We start from the raw sequence: 24,928 nt of genomic DNA, 5'->3' as shown, positions 1-24,928 counted from the left end.
AACCTGGCCTTGTGACCGTGACCTATAAATCCATGGGAATTCCCATATATGGGATGGAGGGCAGCAACTAGACCCACCCTACCTAAAAAAGAAGTGGTTCTCTGCTTACTTGCAATTTAAAGGGTCGCAGCACGAAAAACAGATAACTGGGGTCTTAAAATTAAAAGTCAAAACCACTGACCGGCAATCTCAAAATTTTAATATTTACTGTATGTTGTTTAATTTATTTTATATTTATTCATGTATAGATCTTAGAATTTTTTTTTTTACTATGTTGAGTCACTCTGATTTTTAACATTAACCTGTTTTATTTCAGACTTACGTATGGTCAAGATGTGAATACTTTGAAGTATTTTACAACATGCGGTTTGCAGGAAGGTTATGAACCGTTCTGCGTGTAAGTAATCTTAAAATGCAATTGCACATTACATATACGATAAATAGCTACTTGTAACAAGAAATAGCTAATTTAACGTCAACTTAATGATGCTTTATTTAAAGGCTTTCTAACTAACGATAAGGTTCTCTTGTTGTTCTGTGCATTAGAACATATGTGGTATCACCCGATATTAATTGATTTATATATTGATATTATAATATTATCTAAATAGAATCATTTACATCGACCACCTGTACACGTCAAGAGAAATATGCAGTAAAAGCGAGATTTGATGGAAACTATAATCAGATTGAACTGCCCTGTAATGGCTTTTTTCTAAAGCTACGAGGGTTACATACATGCGTCGGTCTGGGAAGAACCCAGAATAAACTCGCACGAGTTTTTATTTGGTTACTTTTATAATATCCTTAATACAGTAGTAGAGCAATATATTCCAAAACTTTGTTATCATTTAAATAATCCTACGCTCTGTAATAGAATTTTTTACAAGTTTTTGTTTAATTAACTTAAATTTATTATATGATAATTCAAAAAAAAAAACATGGGAGTATATTGTAATAGCGTACACTGTTACCCGTAAAGGACTTACTTATTTTATTGTAGTTTAGAGAAGGGTACGTTGTATAATAATTACATGATGCTAATCGTAGGTAATTATTACTATTGATATTAGTCGCCTGGCTCAAGCATCTTGAAAATAAAATGGTCCAATTATCCCATTAGTAGATAAAGCACACCAAAACAGTTACCCTAGGGCAATACAATGCTTTTCGATGTTTCAGTCGAGGATCGATTGTTTTTGGGAACTAGTAACGACAGTTTTGCTTGTTGACGTATATGTTTATGTAAAAATGACCTCGTCACTCCCAAAATTGGGATTTACAAAGCGAAAAGGCTTCAATATGATTTGACAAAATTTTTTACGTGAAACAAACTCGCTTTCAGTCAGTTTGAATTTTACAAGAATGGAACTCTCTTGGAAGTCCCTGTTAGGCTGCTCTTTCCCGTACTGAAAGTTGTGGATTTTCACGTAAACTGCTGTCAAACAGTTAAATGTTTTTAAGAGACCTTAAAGATTTACTGAGCCCTGGCCGTGGGGTCTTTCTAGTAGAAGCAGTTGCGCGGAATCTCTGCCCCCATCATACGGAATATAAATTTATATTCTATGATGAATTTACATGATAATATTTTGATTACGCTTACTGAAAAAATAAAAAATTTGAATATGTAATGCTTTGGTACAGGCCGTGTTTATTTTGTTGTGTTGTTTTATGTGTCCAAAAATAGAAAAAAAACTAGAATACATATTTTTTCAAATGCAACTGGCAACTTAGGAAGATAATTGACAAATGTTTTTAATCTATTTATTTTTTGCAGCAATATGAAGCGTGACGTCACACACTGGTACACCAAGGATCAGCCAATTTTCGAGAACACGGACGAAATGCCTGATACCAAAATCGATGTCACGAGAATCCCCGCTGGCTCTGGTAACAATCTATATATTTTTAAATCTTTATTACCATATATACCTATTACATATTTAATTTTCATTTAAATGTCTCTTCATATCATATCAGCCGATGGACGCTCACTTCGAGGTATAGGCCTCTCTGAACTTACCGTGACCTTGACTACGTCGTCGGTTCATCCAGTGGAGGGCTTACCCACTCTGTGTCTGCTGGCTGTCGTTCGCACGAGCGATGTACCCTGTCCGTTTAACTGTCTCTTTGATTTTAATTATGATAACAAAGAATCACTTATTAACATCTACTCTATAAACAAAAACCCAATTTACGTACTTTTTATTAGCCTATTGGTAATTTTTAGCTTCAACTTTTGCTACACACTGTGAACTGATCTTTACTGATAGTAAAGCTAAGTGTACATATAACATGAATTATTTTTTACCGTGGACATAGAGATTCCAAATTATTTTATCTATCTATAACTATGTCGACGTGCATAGTGCATAAATTTAACTGTAATTCTTGTTATACGAAAATAAACTTAATACTTATTATTACAATTAGAGCTTAAAATATAAATAAAAAACCATTCAAAATAACTTTTTATCTTTACAAAGTATGTAAATAACTTTTTTGAGCAATCTCTTTTTTTTACAGATACTCCGCCGTGTTTGAAAATATCTCACAACACCTTTGAAACAATGGAGAAGGCCAACTGGGAATTTCTAAGATTGTCTCTACCTGTTATCTGTCAATTGGAGTTCATAGAGTAAGTCTTGTGGTTTTATTTGCTTAGAATGACGCAGTAAACTAATACTATATATGCTATACTATATGTATGTCGTAAGACTTAAGATTTAAAAAAGATGTAAATTAAAATGTAGATAAGAATATTGAAACTAAGAGAAACCAGAGATAAAATTATGATAAATTTATGAAAAGAATGTAATATTAAGCTGTAAAAAATTGTCATTGTCACTGCTTACAAACAAGTTTCCAAAAGAAGCAAATTACTAAATCATTTATATCATAGATTTTATTTGATTTACTGATATCTTCAAAACTTGCAGTTATTTTAAAGCTTTAAAAAATAGTTTTAAAAAACATTCCTATGAAAAATTAAGAAGCCTTGAGAGAAAAGTAAAGTAATATATATTCACAATATTATAAGATGAATCTTATGGTGATGTAAGAGATACAAATATAAAAGTACGTACTATACTAAAATATGAATCCAAATATCAAAAATTCTAATATTTATCATAACGAATTTCGCGCAGTGAGAATGAAAAGGCACGTCGATGGGTGGAAATCAAGGAGCGTCAACAGATCCTGATGAAGGAGGCAACTGAGGCACAGATGCCGGCGCACATCGACCAGATCATGAGGAGCGGCTTCACTATGAACGACATCAAAGGTATATTACATACATTGCTACTTTATTTTCCAACTAAAATGTATTCTTTCATCTATAGGTGACGTAAATATAAACTGACAGTGAATAAGATGTTGAAAAATTTTAACATAAAAAAATCGTTACCTGTGCACCGTTTAAAAATTAACCACGTGTAAACGCATTGTAACATTTTTGTATAATAACAGCCATTAAAATGAAAATTTGACATTTTATAAACTTTAAATAGCGTAAATAATTAAGAATGTCACGTATTCATTAGAATTAAATTAAAAATATATATTTATTTAATTAATTTACTCCTTAAATCTAGTATACAGAATTTAGTAATATCTAGTTATAAAATCTAGTAAATTCGTCACATCGCCTCTGACACAAAGGAAAAATATGAATAATTTAAACTAAAATGCTAAAGGTAAAAGGTTCAAAAAAGTATACTGCAAATGATTTATGTGATTTAAATTATAAAAATAAAGACAGTAAATATTTGTGTAAATATAATAACAATACAGTTTTATGTACATAATATGTCTGTACTAAAGATGTTCGTTAAATGTTTATTTTTGTTTGCATATCTCCCTTATAACAACCACCGCTACTTATTGCCCCCAAATGAACCTACTATGCTTTTTTGACACCATATTTTTGTTATCCCCTGTACCCAAGGTCTACACTACGATGAGAACCAGGAAGAGATGCCCACGACTTCCAAAGTCAAGCGACAGCCTTCGAGACCTCCCAGGAAGGGATCCATCACTCGCGGCGTCACGATACAGAATTATAATTTGCAGCCAGGTTTATAATCGGAACAATTAGCTGTCTTCTTTCATCTTCAAGAAACAATCTCTTACTCTTCTTCGCTTCTCATTTTCGTTTCTATCTCCTCTTATATTTCACTCCTTGTTACATATTGTATTAACATAATTACAATAATATATCCTGTTACTATAAACAGTAGTTTCTTTAAAACAGTTTTGCGAGTTTAATATGTTTTCATCTACTAATAAAAGATAACATTAATTAATTTAAAATCATGTTTTCTTTATTCATACAATGATACATTAAATGTTTTCCACGGTTTGTTTGCGTTAAGAATGATCTTTGTCTGTCGACCTAGCCTAGCCTTTTATAGAAAGTATATGTTGAACTGGTCACTTCCTAACTAGGCCAGCGGACAATATTAGCTTATATAACTAAAATATTTAAATGTTTAACATAAATATTTTAAAAAAAAACAGCAAACTCTTATATAAATTAATGATTGCTTTTATATTGAAAGTCATTTGATTCTGATTTGTAAATGAACAGGTCAAGGTCAAGTGAACGGTATGCATCGGTCCACAAGTGAAGCTGAGATGGCGAAGTACGAGCTAGGCGTAAACAATGTGGCTGATGATAAGAAAGATAAACGAGGACGGTCGCCATTCAAGTAAGTTTTTTATGCTACTTTACTTTGTAAAAAATGGACCAAAATTGTTCTAGCCAGAAGCTTTAAATAGCATCCTGTAGGCCAAGGAGTTTTAGCCAAAGGGACGTTGCACATGCTTGTCTAACCTTCCTACATTTTTTTCTCGCAGTCATGTTAATAAATAGGAATAAACCGTAAAGACTTACGGACAGTCAATTGACTTCCAAATCACATTGTGATAAATTAATAAGTCGCTGTAAAAGTCAATCAACTATCCGTATGCTTCGCGATGCCGAGAGTATATAAATGTACTAATAAATATGAATAATGTTTTTAGGTTCTTCAGAAGTAAACGTGGTGAGAGTGGAGAACGAGCTAAATCGAGAAAATCAAAAACACCGGATCCATTCAGCGATACAGAAGTATCACCAGATCGTGGTGGTAGACGACCTAACCCACAGATAAGAATTTCACAGGTATATCCCATAACGAATACGTCTGTTTTGATTTCCATACTGCTCAAAATCCTTGAAATGCCTTTCACACATTGTAATATATGTCGAAAAAATAGCATACGTATTATATTCTTTGAAGTACCGTTATGTTTATATACGCGATTTTACAATGCAATGTCACCGACATATATTTATATTACCCAGAGCTCCTATCAATTTTTATTTTTTAAGAATGATTTCCCAGATTTTACCTATTTTTTTTGTAGTTTGTGTGAAAATCATATCTATCCTCCAAATGCACATCTACCCTTACCTTTATTTCATTATTGTTTGTTTTTCTCCCTAAGGCGAATCAAAGGTATAACGGCATGCAAGGTAGACCTAGTCGCCCCAATATATACGGAAGCCAGGGCGGTTTGAATGTAAGTGATATGGAATAAAGAACGTACTAACATTAACGTATTGTCATGTTATGTATATACATACATTTATAATTTTATTACTTTATGTTTACTTGCGTTCTTTTGTACTAAAAATAGAGTAACTATTTGCTACAATTAATATATTTCGAAGGTTTTTCAATAAAAACTATGGTTTTAATGTAAAAATGAAATATAGTATTATTAAATGCTATAGGGCTTTTTATTAACGCTTTCTTGTTTGCGTTTAACTAAGAACCACGCAAATACAGTAGGTACTTTTTTACTCTGAAGCTGAAGGGGCCCGGATTGTAATCATTGGCAAATAAGGAAGCTGGCAGATCGTGCCATACTCGGGCTATGCTAATCAGAAACCTTGAGTCGAAACATTTGGTATGCCTCCAAGGACACTCCATAATCTAAATGTGGTAGAGGGTCGACTTCCTACTCGTGCTATAAAGAAAGAGTCATGAAGTGTGTCACTCATTTATAGGTGTATGCATGCGATTCTATAACAAAGGACCAAGCGACGCTGTAAATTTATCTCCTAGTAAATTAAAAAAAAATCTCTGGCTCTGCCAAAAGATGTACAAGTAATCATATTTCAAGTTATGTTTACAATAAACTGGTTTGGAAATGATTTTAGGGAAAAATGTTAAAACTAAATAAATAATAAAACTTTAATATGTAATCAGCTGTCCCGATAGACGTTTTGTCTTTAATATTGTAGTAAATTATATATTTAATAAACAAGAAAAGTTAAAAACTAAGGGTTTATTGTAATTTTTTTTTTTATCTCAATATTGTAAGTTAATTTTGGCGCTTTTCTAACACGGAAGCAGGCGCACAGTTAGCCGTAAAGCTACAAACAGTAAGCGACTGCACTTGTTTTTTATTTATGAACTTTGCAAATGCAAGTTGTCTTGATAGAATTTTTTTTTTATAATAAAAGTCCACATAATATTAAGGTACTTCTAAAAAAGATATATGTAGTCAGTAAAGTCGTTCCTAACTTATGGCGTGACGAAGTAAATTAGGCATTGAATTTTATATGTAGGTGATAATTCAAGCTTGGTTTAAAAGATAACACCCTAACTTCCAGTCTAACTTGCAAGTGGCCACACCGCCTCAGGAACGCAAGCAGATGACCACGAGCACTCTGGCTGCGGCCACCACCGAGACGGTGGGCAACGAGATATTTGACGCTGACTGCTTGAAACTTATCAACGAATACTTCTACGGTGTTAGGTAAGTCCATATTGGATATTTTTATATAAAAAAAGTTTTTGAATAAAAACGGATAAATGATATTTGTTAATATTTAAAATGCTAATCCTTATTTCATCATCATCATCATCATATCAGCCGAAAGACGCCCAATGCAAGTTAAAGGCGTCCTCCATAGATCGCCACGATGACAAGGCCTGCGCTGCCCGAATGCAGTAACTTCCCCCGACCTTAACAATATCGTTAGTCTAAGTCCTCCTAATGGGGGGGGGGGTGCTACCCACACGGCGTCTATTGGCTTGTGATAATTTCTGTAATATATTCGAGTATAAATTCCTGCTTTTTATCTCAAAACTTTTTTTTATAATCCTTTGAAACAACTTTTTAAATTACATGTCTTCAGGTTTATCAATGTTTTTTTTTTAAATTAATTGAAACTACAACTCATCATTCGAATGTACTAGTTTTAAACTCCCATTGAAGCAACGAAATATAATTAATAGAAACATTACAAGTATATGATATAATAATGATGACATGTTACATATTTCTATTTCAGGATATTCCCCGGACAGGACCCAACGCATGTGTACATCGGATGGGTGACCACTCAGTATCATCTCCACTCAAAGGACTTCAACCAGAACAAGGTCACGAAGTCATCCGTTATTATTACCGACGATTACGACAGGGTTATTGAAAGGTAAGGTTTCTATAAGTACTTGATAATTTAGAACATTTTAGAAAGAACGAGTGCAATACTACCTTTATAACCCAGTGTTTTAGGTTTATCGTCTTCATTAAACCCATTGGACATTCATTGCTGGACATAAGCCTCCCATATGGATTTAAATTAGACCGTTTGAAAACGGCCTGCATCCAGGGTCTTTCGACGATATTAATAAGGTCATATGTGGACTTTGTGAGTAAAGCTCCTAAGCTGCGTTTGTCAATCTGTGGTCTCCAGATCCTTAAGGCACTAATATTTGTGAAAAAAAATAAAGTAATTAATAAAAATAGCGCCTTTGTACTCAAGACAGCGGAAGTATGAGAGGCTCCAAACAACGGGGGCCATGTAAAAAACCTTATAACCCTCTAGGCCATCCTTTCTGCGCCTGCCCAATGTCAATCCTCATGAAGTAGTCATGCCGACCTCCTCATTGAATCATTACTAAGCTATTGTAATATTTAGTGGACATCTGAAGGATGGGCAATTTAATTACATTTAATAGACTTATACGTATACAGGGTGATTGTTCATATTACTGTATCTATTTCTAATGAATCTGTATAAACGGTTTCAAAAACTTATTACAGTAATTTCTTTTTTCTATAAATGGGTAATACAAATACAATAGGTAATACAAAGCATACAAGGACAGGTTTCTATATTATATACATGTGTATATATCTATATATATATACAAATTATTTTTATAACGCTATTTATTACTGTATTGTCATAACATTATTTATTATTTCTGAAACCAATGATATTTGGACGGGCTGCACCATATTGATAGCGAATGAGGTAGACATCGATCATTTCAAAGTTTTTACTCCTACCAATGAGCCTGTGTAATATATGGTCTTTTTCCTCAGTGTAAACCGGCAGTCGTGCTATATGGTGAGAGCGGACGAGTTGTACAACGAGGTGATGGCGGAGGCCACGGGCAAAGGTGCCTCCCAGGGCATGTTCATCGGCTGCTCCGTTGACACCTCCACAGGGACAGTTGCCTTCACTTGCGAGGGAAAAGAAACCAGCATCAAGTTCAAGGTCCTTAATCTTGTTTTTTATACTGTTATATGGTATTTTACCATTAGCAAAGCTGTAGATGCCGAATTAGGTATCAAATGATGAAAACCTTATCCTAGATATTTTATTATGATTATTTCAGCCGCTAGGTAAAGGCCTCTCGTCTAGATTCCCAGTGGGAGTGGAAGCGGCCTACACTTGCGTCTTCTGACGACTTTGTAATTGAAATCTTTGACCTCGGCAATGTTGTATATTATAATCCAACCAATTTGCAAAGTATTAATTCTAAAGGGTACTACATTATTTAAGTTAAAAACATTAATTGGCCTTCTGTTACTGTTATTTACGTGTAAATTTATCCTAGTCATATTTTTTCCATATATCTTTACAAATAAATAACATAGAATAGTCTATTTGTTATAATGATATAACCGCTTTTTGCTACCTCCATATGAATATATCCACGGTACATATTGTAATTTTTTTTTTCGTCTGTCTATTTGTTCGGACTAATCTCTGGAATGACTGAATCGATTTTAACGATACTTGTGCTGGTAGGTAGCTGACATAGTAAGGAGTAACTTAGGCTTCTTTTATTTTAAAAAGAATTTTAAACTAAGAAAGAAATTAAATAATTTTTTGTTAAAATCGAAAGACGAAGTCGCGGACATAGCCAGTACAAAATAAATAAGAAATATACGTATTGACATTTGACTAACAGATGGAGCCAGAAACAAAACTGTTCCCTGCAATATTCGTGGAGGCTACGTCAAAGGAGATCCTGCAGATCGAGTTAGGACGGTCGTCAACTAGCTTGCCGCTAAGCGCAGCCGTACTTCCCACCAGCGATAAGCACGTCAACCCACAGTTTCCACCGCGTCTCAAGGTGCAGTGCCTCAAACCCCACCAATGGGCACGGGTAAGTAACCAAGTAATTTACATTTCCAGATACAAATATCCTTAACTAGCAGTCTGTGCTCTGCTTCACGAGCTTAATCAACGCTTCCTCAACCCTTCTTGCTTGTGCAATTTCGTAAAATTATTTCTTGGTTGACCTTTAATCTGAGAATAGAGTATTTCTAATTACTAGTCTCTAAGGCTCATGGTTCCAGAGTATATATCAACATAAATTGTAAAGTAACAATAGAGCAGTCGTTAATAACTCCAGCTCACTTGCATGTGCATATGTAGTATTACGCGCTAATATGTTAGTGGTCAAAATTTTTTAGAATAGCTGTTATTAAAAAATGGGTTCAACGTTTAAGTCACTGCACTGAAAGTCAATTGAGTAACTGTGCTAAAGCGCTGGTATAATTTTTAAGGCATAATTTAAATATAAATTATGAATTAAGACTGTATTAACATTTAGCATCGAAATGAATGAGCGCCGATAAAAAACACTTTAGATTTCTCCAGTTTTGATGTAAATTTATTCTCAAAGAGTTCGAAATATAGGTCACCGCATAGAAATAGTATTGCTATCAATGACAATGAACAGTAAAGTATTTAATTTAATTGTTTTTATATGTACTTAGGTACCAAATCAATCTCTTCAAGTTCACGCGCTCAAACTGTCCGATATCCGCGGCTGGTCCATGCTCTGCGAGGACGCGGTCTCGATGCTGGCTCTACATATACCTGGTAATTTTTATTTCACTTAAAACCCAATTTTTAAATCTAATCTAATTAATATATAAACCTTACAAGAGTGAATGTATAACTAATTTTCCGTCAAATAATGTAAATATATTAAAAAAGCGTCAAGATTATTATACATATTAATGATTGATATTAGAAACAGAAAACAGAAATTATTGTCTGACCCATTCTAATAGAAAAAATATATAAATGTAAAATATTTCAGAGTGATTATTTTATACAAGGCGGACTAATTAGGTATATTTTTTTACTATTTCCATATCTTACTTATAATCAATCATTCTGTAGATAAGAAATTACTTAGCAACAAGCCATATCACTCTCCATTTGACGCTCTTTTTAATAAAAAAACATTAATTTTATTTTAAGGCTCTATTTTTCATTTTAAGTATTTATACAAAGATTGCTATCGAGTGAAATAGTGACCTTTTTATTTGAACCACAAAAGTAAATAGAAATTATTTTTCAAAACTATTTATTATTATTTAGCCTTAGTGACTTAAATTTACTATTGTTATACAATAGTTCTTGATATAGATTTATAATTTCCCGTATTTACATAACAATCTTTGCTATAAACTTAATATAATTAATTTCCAATACTTATTCCAACTCCATTTTAATATTATCGTTTTCTTATAGAGGAAGATCGCTGCATCGACATTCTGGAGTTAATAGAAATGGATAAGCTATTAAGTTTTCACTCGCATACACTCACATTGTATGCGGCTCTGTGTTATCAGAGTAACTACAGGTACGTTCTGTCCTTCTCAATCTAGGATGAAGGAAAAGAGAAAGATGTATTTTAGTTTTCAGTTAATAATACTTTAGTTTAAATATAAATATGAATCCACTTTTATAATTCTAATTTTATACGCCTTAAAACTACCCCACTGCTGTTATATAATCTTTTTTGGAGAAATAGAACGGGAAATACTCTACAACGTAATCCCAATGTCGATTAGAGAACCTAACGTCTCTCTCTAGTCGTTCCGTGTTAAGGCTTGTATCTCTTTACTCCGTCAATCATCTCAGAATAGTCGGCTAATTGGTAATTAGGTAGACCGAAAATTCATGGAATTTAAAATTACATCGTGCAAACTGCTATCGAGTACATAACAATTAGTTAATTCTAATTAAGAATAAAAGTTCCCAGACCTATCAAAATACTTGCTGGTAAGTTTTTTAGCCGAGTGATAGTAACTGACCAAATCTAGGTTTAGCCCTCTCGCTCACCCTTGAGCCGGAAAGCTAAATGGATATTATCGACGAGTAGCAAGCCTAGCCCCCATAAGGGTACTTCGCCTTATAGAGGACCTTGAACATCACTCTACGGCGTGCCCGCTTAAGTGATTTAAGAGCTTGCCGGCCTACAAACCGATAAAATTACAGTATCTGCCTAAACCAAGTCTCCCCAGGGATTCTTTGAACTTCGCCATCCTAAAACAGGTTTTTGGTTAGGCCCTGCTCCATTGTACCCACGGAATCTGCAAATACCACTTGGCCAGTAGACCAAGTAGTATTAGTAGTGATAAAAATAACCTGTAAGAAATTTCGCTCGAGTAAACGTTATCGCTAAAATAGAAACATATTTATACATATTTAAACATATTTTGTGACAATGAAATATCGTTGGTCAAAAGTGGTATTGAGATGTTAGAGCGGCGTTGGAGTAATTGCTTAACTCTTGTTGGAAATTATGTTAATTAATTAACTATATTTTGAATCAAAAACAGAGAAAGACTACATCTGACATTGTTTTCTTTTAATTTATTAACAGCTCTAAGTCCGACGAAACTGCAAATAAAACAGCGCCTAACACCGATCGAATATATCTATAGCTAACGCCATTTGTCAATGACTATAAATGAGACAGCCTCTGAATCCTGGGGATTGTTGTATTTCCAGTTATAGCTTTAAATATTGAATATCTGGTGTTATACCAAATGTCAGTGTAGGTTGTAAACCAGGTAAAATCTATCAGAGTAGCCCTAAAGAAAGTTTATTTGCAGGGCTGCGCATGCGCTTTGCCAACATGTGGATCAAAAGCAGTTGTTATACGCAATACAGTCGCAGTACATGTCGGGCCCGCTGCGACAAGGCTTCTACGATCTGCTCATCGCACTGCATCTGGAGTCACACGCCACGACCATGTAAGACGATTTTGGTACCTACCGATACATATATATACATATAGCTCGATTTGATTATGCCTTAACCGTTGGGAGATCGAATTAGAAGAACCAAAGTCATGGACGTAACTCGAAGAACTGCTCGTCGGTTGACCAGCGGTCGTTGGGAGGATGAAAGGTTCGATGTGGGTATATCCTCCTCTTGGTGAAGCAGAGGAAGACCTGTCTTTAGAGCGATATTTGGTTGAAGCCTTTGCCTTGTAGTTGGAGTCTAACGGCTGACTAGATGATAATAATATACAGCTTTTATCTACATTTATTAATATTTAAGCCAATATAACATTTACAGTATTTCTCTAGCATAAAATGTAGAAAACTAGAGTAAATATATAATTTACGACCACCGCTCATAAGATGGATAGACTTGATTAGATTGTCAAGAGACGAAGGATTCAGGCCGCTTCCTACCGGTCCTATTGGTAATCATTGGAAGAAGCCTTTGTGCCAGTGGAATTCTTACGGCTGATTTAACGATGATTAATATAAAACAATTTTAGGGAAACTTGCAAGAACGAGTTCGTGATACCCCTGGGCCCCGAACTGAAATCGCTGTACGAGGACCCAGACATGCGGCACAGCTTGCGCTCGCTGCAGACGGAGAGTGTTCGTCCGCAGATGAACATGACTGATATATCGTAAGCTATTTTTGTGTCATATTATCGATTCAAACTGAGAATTACTTTTAGTGATTTATTCATGTTATTATTAACATAAGATATTTTGCAATTGTCACTCGTGTGCGTTACGAGAAAAATGATTGAAGAACCCAATTTGATATAAACCTTGAATTAGATCAAACTGCCCTCTAATATCTTCCTCAAATCAACTACAGGAAATAATTTTTTTTTACTATTTTGGTAAGATACATCATATATATTAATTAATAATAGTGACCTGTGCATTAAACATAGGTATAAATAAATATATATTATTTACATAAACTAATTTACATGCAGTCTCTCTCTTCGCGCCCCATTGGCAAGCTCACAGATGCTCAATAAGTCAGAGAGGGCTTTACTTGGCTTTTCTCTACAAGATTGAGCCATGGGTTAAGAGATTCGTAAACGAACGCAAGAAGCCAATATATCCCAGCGGATCGGCAAGTTTAATTAGTCTGAAGACATAGTGATTAGAATAGCTATTGGGGTCTTAAAGTTCTATTGTCGAGATCACGGACCAGCAAGCGCAGCGTTGGAAGTGCACTCTTAAGATGGACAAACGACATTGTTAACGCACATGTAAATCGCTGGATGCGAGGGCAGCTTTCATCAGGTCTAATTCAAAATCAATGGAAGAGGCCCAATAGTGGATTTCCACCACTGAAATGATGATAATAATTAATCTTTGTCAATTTATGTGTTAGTATAACGGCGTTGTAACTGTGTAGGGTTTAAAATTGGATAATTTTTAATATACCCAATTGTAACCCATAGCATTTACCATCAGACGATCGTGTTGGTAAGACTAGAATATTCTGTAAAAAAATGAAACATATTCCAGGGATAAGATTACGGATATCAGCAGCCTATATTCGCCATACTTCCCGCTAGAAGTTGTGCGTGAGTTCGTAATGCAGGCGTTGGCCGAGGCGGTCGAGACCAATCAGGTGCACAACAGAGACCCCGTGGGCGGCAGCAATGAGAACCTTTTCCTGTGAGTGACCATAAAGCTATATTATTATTCAATAAGATTTCAGTGTGTTTAGCATCAATTAAGTTTGAAATAAAAATATATGTGTTACTGTGTTTTGGAAGGTTTTCTCTTGCTCTTATACAGTATTTTCAAATATTGCACTACATAAACATTTGAATCCACTTAAAATAAAAATATTAGCTCTTTCTATCCAGTTATAGACCGTGTGTTTCCTATATCTAGGTATATAATAGACCAAAAGGGAATTCATATCAGAAGAAAATGAATGTAAAGGAATAAAAATACCCGACAAAACGACAAGACGTCCACTGTCTTAGGCAATCGTATGTCTACTGATGACTAGGACAGTGACTAAAGAATAACAGCTATGTGCTAATGTTTTATAATAAAAGAGAAAAAAAATTGTGGAATTCAAAACTGAGATTACTCTGTTTTCTGATTTAAAGATAAACATCATGGTAGGGAACGTTTTTCAACTTTTAATACAAGTTACGTTTTTAGATATAGATCACAGGAAACCATAGGGTTTTATATTTATGTTAGCAAGTTGACGTTGAATATAAACATTAAGTGAGTTTATCATATGCACCCCCCCTAATATTAACGAAGAAAGCTATACTTAGTATGAGGATGATACGTACAGTCTTATCCAAAAGTTTCACAAAACACGGTGCTGATAACATTTAAATTTCAGGCCTCTTATAAAATTGGTGGACCGCTTGTTGCTCGTCGGCATGATGCGCGACGAAGACGTCGAGAAGCTTCTGATCATGATCAACCCGGAGACCTGGGATCCCACTTTTGACAAAGGTAACAAATACCTGTTATCATGAGACGTGGTACAACCTACTAAAATGACTAAAAATGGACAATCAACATCGTGATCATAGATAAAACATTACTGCTAGATATAAGCCTCCTCCATAGAGTTCCTATACATTTCTTCCTCAATTCGATCTTATTTAATTTCCACATCCAGAGTCTTTCAAGAGCTTTAAAAAGGTGACGATACTGCTGCTAGTCAGCTTTCCAAAACTTGACAAAAGCAGACAAAAGACAAGTTTGGTAAAAAATTCAATAGAATTCAAAGAATTCAGTAAATTATAATTTTCCGTTGCTATAAATGCAATGTTCAGAATGAGAGAATGTATCAGAATTACTACTGCATTCGCTAGCTATAATATTACCGAAAATGCTGTACTGCGCCTTTGGAAAGGACGGCGAGGTGGGGGCTGAAGAAAAAGAAGCCGTGAGCGTATACGAACGTAATGGAACGATCGTTACTTCCCGCCGGCTCGCCATGCGCATAACTAAGGCGCGGTATAGCGGTTTCGGTAGCACTACAGCAGCGATTTTAACTTAATTAGCAAAAACCTTGATAGCTTTTAATTTTAGGTATAATTTCCTTCTACCTTAATAGATGAACTAATGTCCTCTTTGTATTGCAGAGGGCAAGGATGAACATCGCAAAGGTCTGCTCCACATGAAGATGGCGGAGGGCGCTAAGCTACAAATGTGCTATTTACTGCAACATCTCAACGACATACAGCTCCGACACAGAGTAGAATCAACCATAGCGTTCGCGCATGACTTCGTCGGAGATCTACAGACCGATCAGTTACGGTAAGACTCTTCTTCGTAAATACTGTAAGCTTATACTATAGTCACCGGACAGAGTTAATATAGGGCTCTTTCATCCACATTTTTGTAAGCAATCATTTATAAGATTTTATTATTATCTTAATCATTAGTTCCTATACTTCAATCTATAGGCATGCATTATTTGAGCTAATGCACAAACGGCAATTTCAACTTTATTTTAAATTTATACTTGGCTTTTATTTAACCGTCTTTTTAACAGCAATGTTTTATAATAAATTAAAAATTTTGATATTAATTATTGTACGCCATTTTTATTTTTAATTGCCTATGTCAATCATATTTTTTCAAAAATCTTCTAATACTTTGTACAGAGTTCTTATAAAAAATAGTTTGTTGTCCAGAGACTTGATTTTTGTATTTTTATTTCAGACGATACACGGAAATCAAGCAGTCTGATCTCCCTAGCGCTGTGGCGGCCAAGAAAACAAGGGAGTTCCGCTGTCCACCCCGAGAACAGATGAACGCTATATTGAGTAAGTAACCTGATCTGTTTTAATCCTTCTCCTCTTTAAGTCAGTTCTCTTTTCTTTTTTGACCTGGCTTACACTGCTGCCCAAGTGGAATTTAACCTAAAACCTTTTTAAGATAGCCAGGCGCGAGGATTGGTTGGGTAGTCTCGGCTCGGTCCGCTATAATATGTGCCGATTAGCGGACTGCAAAGCTCTTGGATCCATTTGGTAGACGCTCCATAGAATGGGACTTCGAGTGGACCTCGGCTTGAACTGCCACTCTGTGCAACAGACTTCGTAGAAGTTTTTGGCATATCGAATTACAAAAACAGCAACAAAATTAATAGAAAAATCAAAATTAATATAAAAAATAATTTTGTCATTAAGAAGTGGTCGCTTGTGATGGGCCTCATATGAAAGCTCAAGATTACCCAGACAGCAATGGAGAAAGCTATGGTTGAAAATTCGCTGCGAGATCTGGAATAAGAAGATCTACAAAAGAAACAAAGTCATGGACGTGGGTCGAAGGATTGCTCATTTAAAGTTGCAGAGGGTGGAATACATAGTTAAGGTCGAGGGAAGTCACCGGAAGCGTAAGAGCAGTCATCGTTGAGATCATTAGGAGTGGCCCATGCCTTGCAGTTGGCGTCTATCAGCTGAAAAGAAGAAGGAATATGTTAGCAGCAAGTGAACCGAGTCAAATTGAAGGAATGCATCCAGCTTACAGGGCTGTCTTTCTTAACGCTCCTGGCGATACCATTACCTGTTCCTTAAACAATAGACATCCTACATCACTCTACCAAACAATAGAATGCTATAAGGTGTTTTTATATTTCCAGGCTTCAAGCACTTAGAAGAAGAAGACAAAGAGAACTGCCCTTGCGGCGAAGACTTGATTGCGAGGATGAACGAGTTCCACGAGAGTCTTATGGCGCATATCTCACTGAACGCACTGCAGGAACCTGACTCCGATGTAAGATTTATAATTATAGCGGCTAATCAAACTATTTTCTCTTATGGCTAAGTTTGTGTCTATTGGTTTTATTCACATCTTATTCTACTCTGCCTAGGCGGTTCCGTTATTATATATAATAAATACTCATAAAACAGCGCTTACGGAGGAGTCCTGTAAGGATCTGAGTAAGCACAAGGTTTTTCTCCACGAGCGTTGATTGCATTTATTAAGAACAACTTAGTGGTCTTAATCTAGTGTTTCTCACTGTACCGACAAGACCATTCCTGAAGAGACTAATCCACTGAACTCACGAATGGAATTGTCGCATATTAAGAGGCTAGCGGGCGCGCGGGGAGGTTCCAACCGTTGCAAGTGCATTTTTTCGATACGCGAAAGTGCGTTGACCCCATGCGAGCAGTTAAGGGTTAACGAATGAAATAGGAAAATTTGTGTTTTTAATTTCAGGGCTGCTTCTTTAGCTAAATCGTCATTTCCATTGATCCCTACGTGGGATGTTATCCTGTCGATCCTTAATTCTAAACCACTTTTAGTTTTTTTTTTTATGTTTCTTTTCTATACTTCTAACTAAACAGAGAAATCAATCTGTGCTACTCTTTTACAGGCAAGAGTTACAATATACACTGTAGTATAGTCCTGTATTCAACAGGTTGTACCTAAGAGTCTGCCTGGTAGACAGTGCAAAAATGGAGCAATTTCAATTTAAAGCGCTGCCTATTCGTTTACTTCAGTTTTGCTTTCGTCGGTGTATATTTTTCTTTCCGCCTGATCTTGTTGGTTCACCTGTATACCGTCAACTGTGCAAAAGAAATATTAGTTCGTTGGGTATGGCACTAGTGAAGAGGATGCTTATATAGATTTTTTGACCTCATACTGGTGGGAGAGTAATTTTTCCTCACTTAAGACAACTAGGTTCAAAGTCGATAAGACATTTCCTGTGACTTATTTACTGAAGGATTTATTTATAACTTTTGTTTTTAATACCAAACAATAAAAAAGATAATCACAAACCATCTATGCAAGCAGAATGTTGATACTATTACCATGTAACTACTTTTTGTAATCTTTAGTCCGCTACCATTGAGAAATTATTTTAAATTAAACTTTACGTAAAAATTGGCGTATGTTTTTCATATAATTTACATAAACCACCTTACCATAATAATGAGTAAATTACTATTTTTGAATATAGAATAATAAATATAAATTAACTCTTTAATATATTTTTAGACAAATGTAAAATGAATAATCTAGTAGTCGATAGAAATATACACAAAGTGTGACTGCGATTAAAATTACTGAACAACGTTTTAATAAAATAATTTACAAGTAATCCTTCTATTACAGGAGTCGACGGAACCTGAGACGAAACCTGGTGCTTTCGGAAAACTGTATAACATTATAAACACAGTCAAAGAATTGGAAGAAGAACCGAAAGTAAGCAAATTTAAAATCACTTTCAAAATCGCAAAACGACCAGATCTTTAGTAAAGTCATGCTAGCTCAAAGTATATGCTAGATATAATATATATATATATATATATATATATATATATATATATACTCATTATCACTTCATTGACATTCATATTCATAACACCTTAAGAGCATTCCCACTGTTTGGTACAAGGAAATATATTGTCTGTAAAGTAATTTAGAAAATGCAAAACTGGTTGATAGAGTGAAATTGACAAAAGTTCATTAAAATTAAACTATAAAATAAGTAAATATCAAAAAAAAGTAATACTTAAAAAAATCGAATAATGTTGTAATAAAACCGCTGAATCGCGAAGTGAAGGTAAAATAATCTAACTAATAACTTCATGTGTTAATTAATTAAGGTCGATTTTTAGACCTCGAAAACAGATTTTCAAAAGGCAATTCTGATTGCAAAAATATATATTCTTTCTGTTCATATTCTTTATAATTTTATAGGCTATCGAAGAACCTCCAAAGAAATCTCCCGAGGAGAAGTTCCGTAAAGTGTTGATTCAAACGATCGTCAGCTGGGCCGAGGAGTCGCAAATTGAGACCCCTAAGCTGGTCAGAGAGATGTTTAGGTGAGAGAGTTTGATCTACAGTTATCTTACGCGTATTACTTCACATGTAGAGAAATTTAAAAGCAACTACAAAAGTTTGTTTTTTACCCAATACACACATGTGTGGAAAACTTCTAAAAGAATGGACTGTGTCGGCGCGTTTTATTTATTTTAAATTACAAATTGGATTTAAAAGGTTTAATTCGTACCACAACATTAAAGATATTAAATAAAAAACTTACCTAGACATTGCCTTTTTTATATTTTTTTTCAATCTTTTTAACCTTTTAAAAATAAGTAAATCAACTATAAGTAGTTTAGTAATTTACGCCTTTATACAAAAAAAATATTATAGGCCTTCTTGAGTTATGTGTTTAAAACCTGAATAAACGAATTAATAAAAGCTTAAATTAAATCTATAAATACATAAAGTATTGATACCATACCCACAGCCTCCTCGTGCGCCAGTACGACTCGATTGGAGAGCTGATACGGGCGTTGGAGAAAACTTACGTGATCAACGCGAAGACCAAGCAGGACGTGGCGGAGATGTGGGTCGGGCTTAGCCAGATCCGCGCACTGCTGCCCGTGCAGATGAGTCAGGAAGAAGAGGAACTCATGAGGAAGAGGCTTTGGTAAGTCTAGCAATGTTTAACCGTAACCACGTGAAAATGCAAATACTAGATAATTCACCTTACAATTTTGGTATGTCAACGCATGAATATATAGAGGCGAAACCATCTGCAAAACGTTATGTGGTAGTTAGTTTTAAAATAAATTTTTATCGTTCTTGGATTTTAAATCTGGATGTCATCATCTATGACATCATCGATTTATTAATTCGTTTAATTTTATATCGATTTATTTAATTAGGAAGAAAGCATAGAATATGAGATCTTGAAATTAATAAAAAAGGAAGGTATTTGGAGAAAATAAACTACGCTTAAAACTTAAATCACAATGAGTGAGACATAGCGTATGCGACAGTGTCACTTTTTATATATATATAAACATTATAGATATAAATATTATAAATATAAATAAAGAATACTACTGTATTACTGTGTGACACAAATATTTCGATTATTGTTAAGTTTGTTTGTGTTATTATTCACATAAGATTAAGGTTATAAATAATTCTTCCTAGTAATTAATTTGGTTATAATCAATAACATAAAAAATGGTCTTAATTATTTTTAGGGTTAGCTATTAAAATCAATTATTGGTAACTTTTATAATTCAACTGCATATTTTCTAATTTATCTTATCTCATCACAGGAAACTGGTGAACAATCATACATTCTTCCAGCACCCAGACTTGATAAGGTAATTTTTATGACATTCAGAATTTAGTTGATTTTTTATGTAGCCTATAAAGTGAATTTGACTTTAAAATTAAAGTAAATTGAAAGGTTTAAGCAATATCGACCATTTACTCGCAGAGATTATAATTTTATCCATAGTGTTCCTTTTATCGACGAATGGACTCCATTTAATCTTTTAATTATTTAATCTTTCATTTATTCAAAATGGCTTACCATATTATTATTTATAATTGTTATTTATAATAAATCACAAATTGTAATAAAAATACGCACAATTTATAGCAACTTATTATAAGGCGACCATATTGTTCATAAAATAAAGATAATTATTATTAAGTTTGGGACTGTTACGATGCCGTTGGAGAAAGTTAGAAATAACAAAATGGCCGACAAGATATTTTAGTATGAAAGGTTTCAATTTAAATAGTGAGTGGTAGTTGTAAGATGATACATCGTTGGGAGCAGAAAGTTCTCTTAATACTACACCATTGAATAAAAATATCAAATTGAATGTCAAGATTTATTAATGTTGTAGCAATTAGTTATAATTTTTATTTTTTATTGTTACTCTATGAAACTGGATTTAGTCCTTAACCATGCGATCACGATATTCCTTCTTGCATCGTATTCCTCACCACTGAGGACAATCATGCGTTTTGTAAAGTTTGTCGCGCTTAATCATGTTATCTTTGTCGCTCTTTGGCAACTGTGATATCGAGAATAGTAAAATAGCAATATCTATATTAAGAAGCTTCTACATTAAGAAATTATTTGTTGCATTGCTGTTATATGTGTATGTATGTTATATGTATGTATATCTACAGTACAGGCAATAATAACTATTTACAGAGTACTTCGAGTGCACGAGAACGTAATGGCGGTGATGATGAACACGTTAGGCCGTCGTGCGCAGGCGCAGTCCGACGCGCAGCCCGCCAATCCACCCGCCGCTGACGAAGGCAACAAGGAGAAGGTTCGTGTTTAAAATATAACTTATTAACTGTGCTGGTTGTTTTGGATGTCTATGTCTACCATTAACAGAGAAGCCGTTTCTATAATACTTTACCAAGTCTTCACATAACGTTACAGTTTTTGTGTATAAATTGTACATGTATTGTTCTTTCATCCAGGACACGTCTCACGAAATGGTGGTGGCGTGTTGTCGGTTTCTGTGCTACTTCTGTCGCACCGGTCGTCAGAATCAGAAGGCGATGTTCGACCACTTCGACTTCCTGCTGGAGAACTCTAACATCCTGCTATCAAGACCTTCGCTTCGCGGATCCACGCCGCTAGATGTCGCTTACTCCAGTTTGATGGAGAACACTGAACTCGCTTTGGCTTTGAGGTAAATTACTTGTTAAACTAATTTTACTAAGAAAACCCTTTTCTTAAATAAACTATTTTCTATATCTTGATTTCGATAGATCTTAGGACGTTCACTGAAATAGGATTGCTCCAATATTAATCCAGAACCTTAAAGGCCCAGCCGTCATCTATTCTGCTTTATGTGTTGCCCATTGCCACTTCAACTTATCAAGCCGCTAGGCTGGCTATGTTGGTTCCTTGCGCTTGTCAGAGGTTCTCCTCTTTCCTAGTTCGGTCTTGTAGATAAATTTGAAAATAGTCCTTTCAATGGCTCGTTACGTGATTCTGAGTTTAACAATGAGAACTAATATCCTATATCTTAAATATTTAATAATTATAAGAGTTTTCCATTTCCATCTTGTATGAACTTTGCATATATGACCACTTGAGTTTATTAAAAGTACAACAACGATGTATTCTATTAAAATTTAAGTTTTTTATAACAAATTTTTGGAACATGTAACACAATTTATACTGTATTTTAAAAATAGAGTTTATTTTTAAATCTCGTTGACCCTCAAAATATTTTTTTTCTGGAAAGCCTATTAAGGCGCCAAGAAGTCGATATAGATCTATTACGATCTCTAGAGTGTACAATAATCTTATAATAAATAGTAGTAATATTTGTAGAAGGAGATCGCACTTTTAACCATTCGTAACTTGTTTCAAAGAAAGATATGTTCTTATCTTGCTTGTACTAATCTATAAAAATATTTCTACTAAATATAAAATCTCTGAGGCGTTTTAGTTCGAGAGATATCATGTGGAAATTTCTTATACAGAGATCATTATTAAGTTAACATTCAAATATTTTTTTTTAAAAAAAACACATCTTTTACAAATTTTTTTTACAGGAAAGAAAAATTGTTTGAATTTATCTTTTGAAATTTAATCATCTAAATGATTCCAATTCGCACTCTTCTGAATGAGTGGGTGTAGATTTGGGCTTCTTGGTGGCCATGGCATGACGCCTCGCCTAAAAGTCAGTTTTTCCGGAACCATTCGGCCGGCAAGGACTCGTTGTATGTGTGACAATTGGCTCCACCTTGTTAAAACTATGTGTTACTTGTTGCTGTCGGTCACATACTCAGAAGAATTAACTTTAGGAGAATGAGCTAGCTTCTCGAATTACGCTTTAGGATTTTAACTGCTCTGATGAAGCGACTACATTACCGAGAAAAGACCTAGAGGCAAGACCTCTACCCGTCTCGCGCGGCATGTGTTAGCTTGGGGTGTTAGATTTAAATGTTAACGAATTCTTAGCCCACCTTGTGTAGTAGATATAGTCCGTAGTAGCACTATATATAAATTAGAATTTATTATAATTTTATTAAATTCTATAACGTATATGTATATAATGACGCCTGTTTGATAAGCTGTCATAAATTTCTATTTTAAAAATAAAACACATTCAATTTACGTTTAGGGAACACTACCTGGAGAAGATAGCAGTTTATCTGTCCCGCTGTGGCCTGCAAAGCAACTCTGAGCTCGTGGAGAAAGGTTACCCTGATCTTGGCTGGGACCCGGTGGAGGGCGAGCGATACCTTGACTTCTTACGTTTCTGCGTTTGGGTAAACATAATTACTTTTATTTTAACTTACTATAAACATATTGTATAACACCATCATTTACTGTTTTTGAATATAGGACTTTAAATAAAATCTGTTTGGGACGAGAGAAGCAGTAACTTCAATAAAATTTATATTCCGCATATCATAACTGCATGATTTACCGATTACCGCTTTTCAAATCCACTGCCTTGCATAGGTCTCTTCAATATTTCCAATAAGATCAGGCAGACTAAACCTGCACCCTTCGTAATCCCATGACAACCTCGTGAGTAGAGCTCGGTAGCTGACGATTGTTCTGCTTCTTCCACTTGCCAGGTCCCTGAGCTATGCCGGTTCCTTTTTTTTATCCCCGTTCGGGACTAGATCTCTTAGAGAAATTCCCTTCACTTCCCCGTATAAAGAGTTTAAAGTCTAACTTGCACAACGGAAATGAATTCAAAATCTCAGCGAATCGAATTCAATGTTAAAGAATTTCATAGAAAATAGAGACTGGATTTAATTAAGAAAAGGAGAAGATTGGGTAAAAACATATTATTTTTATTTATTAAATCAATTTTATTATTACTACGTAACTACGATAAATGAATTATACGTATTTAAAATATACCTATGTATAACAGGTGAATGGTGAAAGCGTGGAAGAAAACGCGAATCTCGTGATTCGTCTATTGATCAGAAGGCCGGAGTGCTTGGGTCCGGCTCTAAGAGGAGAAGGTGAGGGTCTACTAAAAGCCATCGTGGACGCCAACAAGATGAGTGAGAGGATCGCCGACAGAAGGAAACTAAGAGACCTGGAACAGGAGGGAGATATCAATGTGAGTTAAAATCTTTTTTATTTTCTAATTTTAATTATAAAACTGTGTGGGTATGATATTACAATGAACTCTGAATTACCTTTTAATATCTTACAGAAGTTTATTAGACAAACGCTTGTATAATAAATAAATCCTATTATCGTGTAAGAGATTTTAAGTGGTATATATATGTATTTTAAGTGGTGGGTAATATAGCTTTATAAATGAATTTCTTTACTAATGTATTAATAACATTAGAGATGTAACCACAGAAAAACAACTAAAAGTTTGTTGTAGGTTCTTCTCAGATAGATCCCTTTAGCTTAGTAGCTTTAAATTAAAGGATGTCATAGGAAAGCTCAATCCGGTTCTAGTGTGTAATAAATGATATACATAATTAGTTACTTGTAAATGATTTCACGTGGCTAATAAAATTAAAAAAAAATGATAAACGTAAAAAAAATTTAACCAAAATGAGTGAGCGTATTCTCTGTGTCATCGAAAGGACGGGACAAGGGACTATCATGTGCGTGGAACTTGATTTTGTTTTCCAGTATATTTGTACACGTGTATAAACGTTTTAAAGGATTGCATACATCGATGGCTTTCAACAAAAAATTTATATTTTCGTCATTAATTTTATAATATTTTAATTATTTTTTTTTAACGATTTGGAAGTAAGTTTCATATCAATT

At 34.5% G+C, this 24,928-nt stretch overlaps 1 protein-coding gene across 1 annotated transcript in view; it reads left to right on the top strand.

Annotated features, from left to right (window-relative positions):
- The window catches only part of RyR (Ryanodine receptor), a 166,418-nt gene that overhangs the window by 80,725 nt on the left and 60,765 nt on the right, over positions 1-24,928 (top strand). Inside the window, exons 29-57 of the mRNA XM_068768362.1 lie at positions 317-397; positions 1,778-1,890; positions 2,527-2,638; positions 3,150-3,286; positions 3,950-4,078; positions 4,592-4,712; positions 5,029-5,167; positions 5,494-5,568; positions 6,668-6,813; positions 7,352-7,495; positions 8,395-8,569; positions 9,270-9,467; positions 10,084-10,189; positions 10,850-10,961; positions 12,220-12,360; positions 12,897-13,034; positions 13,900-14,052; positions 14,747-14,862; positions 15,501-15,675; positions 16,084-16,187; positions 17,003-17,136; positions 18,484-18,573; positions 19,072-19,196; positions 19,628-19,810; positions 20,454-20,501; positions 21,350-21,473; positions 21,631-21,845; positions 23,292-23,439; positions 24,060-24,254. Of these exons, the coding sequence (XP_068624463.1) occupies positions 317-397; positions 1,778-1,890; positions 2,527-2,638; positions 3,150-3,286; positions 3,950-4,078; positions 4,592-4,712; positions 5,029-5,167; positions 5,494-5,568; positions 6,668-6,813; positions 7,352-7,495; positions 8,395-8,569; positions 9,270-9,467; positions 10,084-10,189; positions 10,850-10,961; positions 12,220-12,360; positions 12,897-13,034; positions 13,900-14,052; positions 14,747-14,862; positions 15,501-15,675; positions 16,084-16,187; positions 17,003-17,136; positions 18,484-18,573; positions 19,072-19,196; positions 19,628-19,810; positions 20,454-20,501; positions 21,350-21,473; positions 21,631-21,845; positions 23,292-23,439; positions 24,060-24,254 (3,877 nt within the window). The remainder of the gene's footprint in view (positions 1-316; positions 398-1,777; positions 1,891-2,526; positions 2,639-3,149; positions 3,287-3,949; positions 4,079-4,591; positions 4,713-5,028; positions 5,168-5,493; positions 5,569-6,667; positions 6,814-7,351; positions 7,496-8,394; positions 8,570-9,269; positions 9,468-10,083; positions 10,190-10,849; positions 10,962-12,219; positions 12,361-12,896; positions 13,035-13,899; positions 14,053-14,746; positions 14,863-15,500; positions 15,676-16,083; positions 16,188-17,002; positions 17,137-18,483; positions 18,574-19,071; positions 19,197-19,627; positions 19,811-20,453; positions 20,502-21,349; positions 21,474-21,630; positions 21,846-23,291; positions 23,440-24,059; positions 24,255-24,928) is intronic.

This window comes from Battus philenor, unplaced genomic scaffold, assembly GCF_028537555.1.
Source record: "Battus philenor isolate CCGP_79_NKW_IND1 unplaced genomic scaffold, ilBatPhil1.0.hap1 SCAF_25, whole genome shotgun sequence".
Taxonomy (NCBI): Eukaryota; Metazoa; Arthropoda; class Insecta; order Lepidoptera; family Papilionidae; genus Battus; species Battus philenor.
Note: the sequence above shows the minus strand (reverse complement) of the source record. Positions and strands in the feature narration are given on the sequence as shown.